The sequence below is a fragment of the Photinus pyralis genome, unplaced genomic scaffold (assembly GCF_008802855.1).
Source record: "Photinus pyralis isolate 1611_PpyrPB1 unplaced genomic scaffold, Ppyr1.3 Ppyr1.4_LG4, whole genome shotgun sequence".
Taxonomy (NCBI): domain Eukaryota; kingdom Metazoa; phylum Arthropoda; class Insecta; order Coleoptera; family Lampyridae; genus Photinus; species Photinus pyralis.
Window position 1 is genome coordinate 78,108 of NW_022170511.1, and position 12,143 is coordinate 90,250.

Sequence of the window (12,143 nt, forward strand, 5' to 3'; positions counted from 1 at the left end):
GAATAATGGATAAATTCCAAGAATGAAATAAAATGCATCATGTGCACTTGATAGTGGGTGTGTCATTGGACGTTTTGAATGTCTAGAATAAATAAAAGAAGTGTAGGTAAATTAATTTAATTTTTATATTTTCAACAAATCAATAAAATGAATCCAAAAATTTCCAAAATTTTGGGGCCTTATTCATGCATTGAGTGAACGTTGAATTTCCGTAATAAACGAAATAATACTAAAAAAATACACAAAAACCAAAATGGAATAAACTATTGACAAATCGAACTCAAATGATAAAAATAAACAATGGTGTATCATATGCAACCGAAGTACATTATGGTGTTCCTCAAGGTAGCGTTCTGGGACCGACTCTATTCTCAGTATTTGTAGCGCCCCCGATGGGTGGACCTCCTAAGTTACAAAGTTGTAAAAGTAATTGGGACAGTTTGAGGTTGCCCAGTTCAATTTCCATCAGAAGTTTTTGCTCGCTCTCCGTGAAGCAGGCCATCATCCCTTTTTCAGTGCGAAGTATCTGTCTTAATATATATCATTGTCGATGGGTGTACAACCGCCTCCAGTTGGTGGAACCACAGGTGGGGTTGTTCTTCCAGAACGGTTCCGTATCAATCATAGGTTACCTGGCCGAAACCGGAACGTGGCTCTCGTTCTTGTTTTCTTATGCAACTGTATGCTCTGTGTTCGTACTGAAAAGGATGGTTTTACAGGGTTTTACGTTGCAGCCATCATCCAAGTCGACTCACCAGTAGCGTGCGACGCTAGATAAAATAACGGGCGATTAAAAAAGGAATGACGTCGAGTCGCCTCTGGAAGTTCAAGTTAAATGTGATTTGCCATGTCAATAAAAATTCCAAAGGTGACTCGGCAGCAACTCTTTTTTGAACGCATGGTATTTACAATATGGTAGCCAAAATGCACGCGGCAGGCGAGTTAGCGCGGTTGTGCGGGTCTTCTGACGAGGTTTCTTGAAGCGCCCTCGAAGCAGCAGTTGCGGAGCTCTGATTTTAAAGGTTTTCAGGGTAGGGACGCCACGCTCTCATCGGTTAGTAGTTTTGACCAATGAGAGTGCAGCACGTTTTAGTTTAGGTGCCGGATACGCAGCGGCGCGTTGCCACAATACTAGTTAAATGTTTAAAAAACTATTTAATACAATGACAAATTGTTGAAGAATCCGATCAGTAATACCAGAGATATCAACAATCTGTGGTAAAAGGTAGATTATTTTGTGCTTCACTATATCAAGTTCACAGTACAAATATAAATGCAAAATTTGAGCCAAAAATAGGCATATGGATATTAAGTATACATTGAATACACCTACCTAACCATTGTAGTAAATCTCTAGAAATTGAAGGTTCCTGAAAAGTTTTCAATAGACCTATTCAAAAAAAAAGAATAAGACAATACAGAAACTTATATATAACGACTACTCAGTCGCAACCTTTATTTACACAAATTTTTGTGTGTACAAAATGATGTGTAATAAATAGATACAATCTGTACATCAGTATTCTGATATTAATATACCGCATTTCAGTCGAGACCAGCTCGAACTATATCATATTTTTATGCATAACAAATATTAATAATGACATGTAAATACCACTTCACACATGTGGCAAGTGTAAAAGTTTCTAAAAACTAAATGAATAGACGTATTGTGATAACACTCAGAACTTAATGACGAGGCTATTTCCTCTTTGTTAGTTGGAAATACCTGAAGCCCGTTCAGAGCTGACCTCAACGTAGGGTTGATTTTACATTGTCAAGTTCGTCATTCATAATATTACTTAATCACAGGTCTTTTTTTATGGAAGGAGAGGAAGGGAGACAAATAGGAAATAAAACAACACATCTCTAAACTATTGAATGGAAACAGCAAAATAAGCGATCAAAAAAATATACGAAAAAATTTTTTGAAAAATTTTAGCCTCTATACTTACTTTGGTATTTCTATTTACAAGTTGTAATTATATAAAAGAATAAGTTTTATATAATTACAAGTGGCTAGTAACTTATAAAGATAGAAAATTAAGCTCTGTATGATGGGAAATCTGATGCAGAATAGTTAAAAGAGTTAGATGCTGCATAAAGTTGAAAATTTATTCCCACCTATCAGTAACCTCTTCTCCAACTGCAACAAAAAATAAATGCAAAACCCAGTCGGCTAGGAATCTCTAGTGCTCAAAGCTTCTAGATTCTAATGTATTAGAAAACAAAATCAACTTCTTTGTTAGTAGAAATGTATCGAAAACTGTTATAAAACTGGTTGACTGTTATTTGTAGGTATCTTCAGGTTGCACATCTGCTTGTACTTCAGTATTGGCTTATACCGTGTCATACAACGGCGTTATTCTCTATAGTGCACTGGAGTTACTGTGAAAAACAAAACAATCTCAGATTAAAATTCATATCCAAACAAATTCAAATTCGTTTTCCGTATAATGTTTACATTGATACTTACTGAAATTGCTGAAATCGAATACGGGTGGTAACGGACACACTTATACTTACTTTATCAGGAGACAAATGAAAATTTGAGAGAACACACTTTGGTTAATATTGCGGGTGGGGGTACACCACATGCAAATTTAGTAGTAGTGTTTTGGATTGTGGAAAACACTGGTGCGGGGGGGGGGGCTCCATTGTAAATGATACTTTCATGGTTGAAAGGGATTATTATGATCATTATCAAGCGTTAGAAAAGGGTAGGTTAATTCTGCCTCAATATCAACATTATGTTTTGATTGTTGCATTATGCGGGTCACTCATTAATTGGGCGCAAGCCTGTTGAGGACCCAGAACGAGAGAGGGATAATAAATAAATAAAAATAAATAAATGACCAAGGTAAGGTAAAAATCGATGTTCAGAAGAGTTGATCCATTAGAGAAGTAAAAGCAGATTAAGAAAATCTATTTAGCTCCACTAGAAATATTATTTCTACCATTGGATAATTTAATCGCAGCATTGTACTATTTATAACAAATATGAAACTTTGTTGGCCCTTGATTCGGGACACCTTTCACAAACTTTGTCAACCAATTAAACTAAAAAAATTAAGGAATGCTAATGAAGAAAACTGTGCAAGACATATTTGTTTACTTGAAAACTTGAAAAACTGAGATGAAGATAAAAAGTATGTGATGGTTAATTACTATTTGTGTGGAAGAGATTGAATAATTGGAAAATTTTAATAGATAAATATGGTAAAAAACCTCCCCGTACAGATGGAAAAAATTAAGTATGGATATAAATTACCACATCCCTTTAGCAATACAAGTGCGCAAGTTTACAACTATGTTTTAAATTTTCATGATGTTTTAATTGGCAATAAACAATGATGAATACCTATTGCACCTGATACCTACACTGATCTAGAATTACAGATGTGTGTGGGAATGGATAAGCATCCTCCTTAGATAAAGGACGGAAATTAACTCGATGATTATTATATCAACCAGCCTTGAATTCGTACCGAAAGTTGGTATGACTAATAATCACAATTCAATATGTTATTGCATTAAAAAAAATTGTAAGTGTAATAAAGATTAGCAGGGCAGTTTAAATAAAATTGTATGTTAAACATTTAGTATATAAATAAACACAACACACAAAACGCAAGCTTGAAATAAAAGTAACAGGTAACACATCCAATCCAATTATGAATAAAAATGTCCATAACTTTATTAGTTTTCGTAACACTTGCCCAATATAAATATATACAAAACTAGAGATTACAGCAAAAAATGGACAAACAGTTTCACAAAATCGTTTCTTTCTACAAACACCGGACAAAGGCGTATAAATAATTTGATATAAATTAGAAATTGATCTACTTAAATAATTTGTTTGACATTAATGTCTTGTATGTCGCATACTGGTATCTATTGTTAGCTATTTGCTACAATAAATAAATTAATAAATAATTCGGAAACCATTTGTCAATGTATCATGGATCGACAAATTGCAGTCTAAACAGACGTAAGCGATCTCGGTAACGAATTAAAATTACTTTGTACACCATTAGAATTAAATATTTGCCACCGATATGATTTTACCGAAATTAATTACGTTTGTCTAAACTTAATTACACTTATACGAAACAAGTGTAGTTAATTAACGAGTAATACACGAAGTTAGTTTACATTAACAAGTTAACTCGAATTCGTAATATCTGATCGGTTTTGCCATAAGTACAAAAATTGATAAAATAAAACTGACCAAATAATCGATTCGTTAACTACTGTATTACCTACACAAATGGAACATTTGCAACACAGACTAAAGGGTTCGTTGCAACTACGCCATCAGTCTTGTCTCATGCACTTGAGGGTTTTTTTTTAATTAAAATCACAACACTTTGAGGTCTTCATGCGACACACTAACTTGCCTGTTTATGCAACTTCCTTTTTCCGACTTGAGCATCGTCCGTATGAGTTTTTTTGAATATAAAGCACAGCCCTTCAACAAAAGCAGCCTACCGCTGTGATATATATTCGAAAATGTCTATGCGGTGCGTTCTATTATAGTTTAGATACAAAATTTCCTAATTAGTGGCTAGCACAGTTTACACACAGCATTTTTACTTATAGTCGGGATGTCCGAGTGTCGTAATCCATCGGATTTTACGGTTCTAAATAAGATATTGCCAATGCATTACTTTTGATCTTTTTCTAGTGCAATGTCATGCGTGGGTTTCGTCATACCAAGCATGGTGCGGTTAGATTTTCAGTTCGCAATATCCCTTTACTGCAAATTTCAATATACACTTGATATCATAAATAAATAAACATAAAAAAATTGCAAATTACACAGATAGAATAATGCAGCGAAGGGATACTCTTTCATGCTATGTTCACATGATTCTTTTTAAAGCTAAAGCGAAAGAAACTGAATTTTGTTACTTATGAATCTAATCGTACATCCTGGTGACACTAAATGGCAGTGAAAGTAGAGGAAATGAAAGATTGATTATGAAATAGAAGAGAAAGTATTTGCTGTTTGTGAACTCGCTAGCTACGTGTCACTCATATTAGCACCCACTTCTCACGCTCCGCCGGCCTCGTCCTATGAGGCATTACACTTAAATAGGGCATTTAGCGAGTACACCAAACCAAATGGCCCACATTAAAACAATTCCGTGCACAGTATAAATGGGATTCTCACCATCCGTAATCTTTCTCGCGACAAACTTCAATGATTCATCTAGTAATATCACTGGTATCGAAAATTTCATTACCACCACCCATTCTTCCACTGTAAGAGGACACACTTGGAATACAGCCTGTAAACATATCATTAATTCTGGCGAACGCAACCGGCAGTTCCTCGTACCGATAGGACGTCAATGTACAAAATAACGAAGTGGAGAGTAAACGATAATACCATGGAACCTAACAACCAATAATTACACCACGGCGGCATGACTAATAGCGACTGATTTTCTGATAAACTGTAAACAAAATGTGAAAAAAAATCCAGATGAAAGAGATCCATGAAAATGGGACAAGATTAAAAGCCCTTTTGCGATTTTAACACCTTCAAACTACTTTAAGATGTCGCTACTCTTCGTTTAAGTTTGGTCCTCTCCGTGCCGGTTTGGTTCTTTTGAATTTTCAGATCAATATAGTTACTTAAGTAATTATTTGATGGAAATAACGGGTGACCACAAATGAGTGGTAGTACCTTGGGTACGCCAAAAAAAACTGCACTTTTTGATTAGAATATGCCACTTTCTGTGGTAATAGTTAATACCTTTTGAGATAGGGAGCCACTCGAAAATCCGTGCAGGAAACCAAAATGGTGGCCGTCAAAATGGCGCTCCTAATAGTCCGATTTTAATTTTCTTTTTTTTTATTGAAAGATCTTGTGACGAGGAAACTTTTTTGCTATATAAAATCTATCTCTAAAACTTAGAATTTAGCACAATTTTAAAAACGGGGTTTCTTTACGAATTTGAATCACAAGTAAGCTCAACCCGATTTTTATGTGTAACTTGTCCACGTCAAATGTTAATATGTAAGGATTTGTATTATTCAGCACAATTTTCTAACTCTTAAGGTCTGATGATGAATCGGTCTATACGATTCGAAGTCGATTAGCTAAAGAAATATTAAAATTCAATTATTTGAAAAACGAGTTTTATTGTATCAATTTGTATCGACAAGAAAATAGTGGTTGCTATTTAAAAACAGTATGCCCCCTTTGACCGTGCAGAAGTATGCTTGCTGACACCAAATTGAATGTACGTGGATTGGTAGCAAACTTTTTATAATTATGGATGTCATAAAAAGCTTCTTTAAAAAATGTTTTGAAGATAAAATTTTCACCCTGTATAAAAAGCATATCCGGAAAACGGTTAGACTCGCGGTTAGCATTGCGAAAAAAACCGATATAAGACCTACAAAAATAATTCTTTTGTTAAGGGATACCCGGGGATACATATAGAAGTATCAAAATGTATAGGCTGGCCCCAAAAACACCCTGTATACCTAAAAACACGTTTTAGGCTTCCCCTCAGGCTTCTCGTACCAACAAACCGTTACCATTAATCTTAACTATTGAGCTATTGAACTATTATCTTGTAATATAAATGTGGATATATTTAATGATAGCTATGGCCAGTTTTTGAAGAACGTAATTAATCACTTTAACAACTAAGGACATGTTCTTTACTGTCTTTTGTCATCTGTCACTTAAGTATGTTAATACTGCTATTGTCTCGGACTGTTGTCACTAATATTGCCCTATAATTGGTGTTATCACTGTGGGGATAATAAACTTTATTATTATTATTATTATTGAGGCTCTATCGTCCGCTTACAGAAGATGGACTCCCTGTATAATAAAAATGATTCAACTTATATGAATAGGTATCTAAAACTTGGAAATCTTAATATTCCGTTAATATTCTTAAAGAGAACCCGAGAGAAAACCCTCGAAAAAACCCATGATCTGTTAAATAAGCCCTCCAAATTTCACATTCGTCGTAGCTTAAACCAACTAGTTAAATAAAATAGGATAAGTAACAGCGAGAGTAAGAGTTAAAGTTGATATACTGAGTGTTTCTTTAATTACTTTAAAAGCAGAGTGTATTTTCTGTTTTTCAGAGAAAAAAATTGACGAGGCTTTTCCTTTCAATTTTCATACTGCCTGATCTCGTGCCTGATGAAACAAATGTTGCGCATTTTTAAAAAAAAAAAAAAACATGGCGGATTGAAGTTTTCCGAACTTGCAGGGTAGAAACAAAGAGTTTTGGGGTTGAATCGATTGAATTTCTAAACGACGGCCTTTTTTGTCGAAAAGACCGGGATATTGCACAATTAAGAGCTTACTTGTGATTCAAATTCGTAAAAAAACACTTTTTTAAAATTGTGCTAAATCCTTAAGTTTTAGAGATAAATGTTATATAGCAAAAAAGTTTCCTCGTCATAAGAGCTTTCAATAAAAAAAAAAGAAAATTAAAATCGGACCATTAGGAACAGAGATACAAAAAAAATATATTGCGGCTAATGGCGCCATTTTGACGGTTACGATTTTGATTTCCTGCATGGATTTTCGAGTGGCTCCCTATCTCAAAAGTTGCCTTTTGGTATTAAGTATTACCACAGATAGTGTCATATTCCAATCAAAAAGTGCAGTATTTTCCCCATTCTAGCCATGTACCCGACGTACTATGGCGGTTGAGTCGCATTTAAAAGTTCAAGTTAAGTATGATGTCTCATGTAAACAAAAATTCCAAAAATGACTAGACAGCAACTGATTTTTGATCGCGTAGTATAAGCAGCTGATAAAAAATGATTCATGTATATGGACGTGGATAAGCATCTTTTTTCTTATGATTAATACGGTCTGATGACAAATGGAAAATAGTCTTTCATATTTGGTAATTTAAGGTGCAATATAGGAAAGAGAGCATATATTAGAATTTTTTGTGAAAGTAAAAAAATGATTAAAAAAAATGTGAAAACTTTACTTTTTGAATATGCCTCTAGCATGTTGTCTAATATATAACTTTGTAGATTTGTATGCAAAAAAGATATTCACTACAGATGGCAGCCATGAAGTTTAAATTGTTCCATGGCCTGCTAAAATCAAAACGTCTTCTTTGAAAAAATTTGCAAGGTCGATCTACAATAGCAGATGCTTATGGCAGTGGATAAGCGTCTTTTTTGATAAACTATACTTTATTCATTTTAAGAAGGTAGCGATAGAAAGCACGTGAAAGCTTTGACCTTTACTGTGATTGGTTGAAACACGAGTCAGTACTACTGCCCTCTTATAATGAATGCAGTATAAACACCATAATTCTTACAAAATGTCAAAAGCGCACATCTTAAAGTAGTGAATTTTACGATAAGGTTCGAATCTTTCCCCAATTTCGCCAAAAGTACCCCTTACCTATTCATAGCATTCAACATTTCAATGGTTACGAGTACTGAGAGAGCCATCGTCATGGGATGCGGATCGTCAAATACCTTGCAATCAATTCCCTTGAAGTCCTCCGCGGTGGTGATGCAGGACAAGTGATGCGTCTAAAATGACATGTTGGTTGGTGGCACCTAACACTTTTGTTTAAATACATACTAATTGATAGTAAGACATTTGAGGCCCATTGTCCGCAAACATGTACCACCAAGCGGCCGCACCGACAGTAGCGGCGCCTACGTATCCACCAATAGCCATGTAACGGAAGAACAGCCATCCGGAGATCAGACCCTCGTCGGCTTTACGCGGGGGTTTGTTCATGATGTCCAAATCTGGAGGATTGAAACCGAGAGCGGTGGCGGGTAATCCGTCAGTGACCAGATTAACCCAAAGCAATTGTACCGGAATCAAAGCCTCGGGAAGACCTAAGGCGGCCGTCAAGAAGATGGAGACGACCTCGCCGATGTTGGACGAAATCAAGTAACGGATGAACTGCTTCATGTTGTTGTAAATGGCGCGACCCTCCTCGACGGCCGCGACGATCGATGAGAAATTGTCGTCGGCCAAGACCATCTCAGACGCGGATTTCGCGACTGCGGTTCCGGAACCCATAGCGATACCAATTTCTGCCTTCTTCAACGCTGGAGCGTCATTTACACCGTCACCAGTCTAAAAAGATCTTGGAATTAAAAACAAACGGTGCGGGCCAAAGGTGTTTCGAAATTTTGTGTCTATATGTCATGACCCCCCCTGTATGTACTGGTACGCGTCAACTCGCCAAGGGCGACTCGCCACCCACTGACCTCGCCAACGGGACAACTCGCCAACGTGACAACTCGCCAACGGGACAACTCGCCACCGCGACAACTCGCCAACGAAATATTTTTCCCTGTTTAATGTGTCGTTCAAATAACGATGTGATTGTCAAATTTTCTGTTCAAATAATAATTTGCAGAAGATGTCGTTATATCAAAATGCAGTAATAGAAACAGGTATAGGCGGTTGGGTCTTCATTCAAATATTGACTACAATTTTTCGATAAACTTTTTTTTACAAAATTAGGGAAATTGACTATTGCATTTGTGGGATGCATTTGTATGACACATTAAACAGGGAAAAATATTTCGTTGGCGAGTTGTCGCGTTGGTGAGTTGTCCCATTGGCTAGTCGGTCGGTGGCGAGTGGTCCGGTGGCGAGTCGCCCTTGGCGAGTTGACCGTGTCCCTGTATGTACCCACTTACCATAGCAGAAATTTCGTTCATACTCTGAAGGTATTCAACAATCTTGGACTTGTGAGCGGGCTCCACGCGAGAGAACAATCGGGCGCGAGCGCATGCTGCCTTCTGTTCCGAAGCAGGTAGGTCGTCAAATTCGCGTCCAGAGTACGACTTTCCGGTGCTATCCTCGTCCTCGCCGAATACACCAATTCGCCTGCAGATGGCTTCGGCTGTCGCCTTGTTATCGCCGGTGATAACGATAACTCGAATACCGGCAGCACGACAGCGCGCAATCGAATCCGCTACTTCTTTGCGTGGGGGATCCAACATGCCGACGACGCCGACAAACGTGAGATTCACTTCGTAAGTATAGAATTTGCTAGAGTCTCCCAGATCCATTTCTTCGGGTTTGAGTGGGTTATCGGCAGTGGCCAATGCCAAACAACGTAGAGTATCGCGTCCAGTACCGTACTGTCGCGTGAGATCGAGAATGCGGCTTTTAAGGGTCGAGGTAAGTGGGACCTTTTGTGAACCGACACGAGCATGCGTGCATCTTTCAAGAACACCTTCGGTTGCGCCTTTGACAAACAGCTTGGGCCCGTTGCCCAACTTGGTGGGTTTGAGTGGGACGCAGTAGGACGACATCGATTTACGATCGCGCGAGAATTCCAGAGTAAATTCTTTCTTCCATTTCGTCTCCATGTCTTGCCTGCAAATGATTGCGGCGGCGCGTCGGTCGCCGCTCTTCGTTACACCGAACGGATTAACTTTTTCGGCCAAGACGATCAAAGCGGTTTCGGTGGCTTCGCCGACCTTTTCGAACGCCTGCTTGAATTCGTTAAAATCGATGGCGGAGTCATTGCACATTATGCAAATGGTGCCCAGTTCGTGAAGGATCTCGAAATCTGCGCCTTTCACTTTCTGGCCCTTTAGGAATACGTCGCCGATAGGCTCGTAGGTTGAACCTGTAATTTCGAACTCGTGGAAGCTACTGTCGCTACCTTCCACTTTATCGAAGACGAACATGCGAGATACCGACATTTGGTTCGTGGTTAAGGTACCGGTTTTGTCTGAGCAAATGACAGATGTGCAACCCAAGGTTTCGACGGAAGGCAGGGATCGTACAATGGCGTTCTTCTTGGCCATACGCCGCGTGCCCAACGCGAGACAGGTAGTGATTACGGCGGGTAGACCTTCGGGGATGGCGGCGACGGCTAAAGCTACGGCGATTTTGAAGTAGTAAATAGCGCCCTTGATCCAGGAACCGCCGTGAGCGGGGTCGTTGAAGTGTCCAATGTTGATGGCCCATACGGCAACGCAAATAACTGAGATAACTTTGGAGAGCTGTTCGCCAAATTCGTCAAGCTTTTGCTGGAGAGGAGTTTTGATTTCTTCGGTTTCGGACATTTCGGTACGGATTTTACCAATGGCAGTGTTTAAACCGGTACCAATGACGAGACCCCTCGCTTTGCCCGCGGCGACGTTTGTACCGGAGAAGAGAATGTTTTTCTTATCTTGGTTTACAGCACGTGGATCGGGTATGGGATCTGTGTGCTTAATTACGGAGACGGACTCTCCAGTTAAGATCGACTGATCGATCCTAAGCGTTGTGGAGTAGATCTTGATGATACGAATATCGGCTGGGATTTTGTCTCCGACGGAAATCTCGACGATGTCTCCCGGTACTATTTCTTTCGCGCGAATTTTCTGTACGCCCGATTTATCCCCTCTGAGTACTTTGCCCATTTCCGGCTCGTACTCTTTGAGCGCTTCGATGGCCGACTCGGCATTTCGTTCCTGCGCAATCAGTGTTAAAACCTTGCCCTAGCGTTAACCACGCGAACTTACCTGCCAAACACCTACCACCGCGTTTGCAATTAAGATAAGAAGAATAACGAAAGGCTCTACGAATGCACTGAATGCTCCATCATGTTCTTCAAATAACGCAAGAACCTGTTAACGCAACTAATATTAGAATATAATTTAGCGAGTGGATGCGGCGTGGGCATTTTACTTATTAAAGCACTTGTATTTTAATAACAGCGATTATCATAAAAGCTTCGATAGTGAATATCGAACGAGCGTCTGGAATGAAAGGAAGCGGTAAAATAATTAAGCGGCTAAATATACAGAGGTTCTCTAATCAAACGGCCTAAATAAAAGCGGCAGTAAAACGCATCGCACTATACTTACAAATGAAATTATTGCGGCTAATAATAAAATCTTTACTAGAAGATCGTCGAATTGTTCTAAAACTAATTGCCATATCGATTTTCCTGAAACAAATAAATTATTAAGTTTCTTATAGCACAAAGAGCCGCTAATGCAAATTTACTTAACACTAATCTTATCAGAGTGTACCAATTGAGAACATGTAAGAACAGTCCTACGCGTCTGATTTTGAAGGGTCTCGATTAAAATTCCATTATAGGCACGTGGCGGACGCCTTTCTCACGCGGAAACTTCAAATTTCGTTCATTCGTAAG

General features: G+C 38.4%; 1 protein-coding gene across 5 annotated transcripts in view; it reads right to left on the reverse strand.

Annotated features, from left to right (window-relative positions):
• Positions 1 to 1,422: 1,422 nt before the first annotated feature.
• Positions 1,423 to 12,143, reverse strand: part of LOC116168454 (calcium-transporting ATPase sarcoplasmic/endoplasmic reticulum type) — a 32,672-nt gene continuing 21,951 nt past the window's right edge. For 2 of the 5 annotated variants that reach the window (XM_031484297.1, XM_031484298.1), the window contains exons 4-10: positions 11,851 to 11,933; positions 11,506 to 11,610; positions 9,682 to 11,454; positions 8,600 to 9,109; positions 8,414 to 8,547; positions 5,348 to 5,465; positions 4,704 to 5,297 (exon numbers count right to left, since the gene is read on the reverse strand). In XM_031484297.1, the coding sequence (XP_031340157.1) occupies positions 5,097 to 5,297; positions 5,348 to 5,465; positions 8,414 to 8,547; positions 8,600 to 9,109; positions 9,682 to 11,454; positions 11,506 to 11,610; positions 11,851 to 11,933 (2,924 nt within the window). In that variant the 3' untranslated portion in view covers positions 4,704 to 5,096. Of the gene's footprint in view, positions 2,147 to 2,210; positions 2,389 to 3,689; positions 4,647 to 4,703; positions 5,298 to 5,347; positions 5,466 to 8,413; positions 8,548 to 8,599; positions 9,110 to 9,681; positions 11,455 to 11,505; positions 11,611 to 11,850; positions 11,934 to 12,143 lie in introns of those variants that run through there. The other 3 variants (XM_031484299.1, XM_031484300.1, XM_031484301.1) reach the window with 3 other exon arrangements.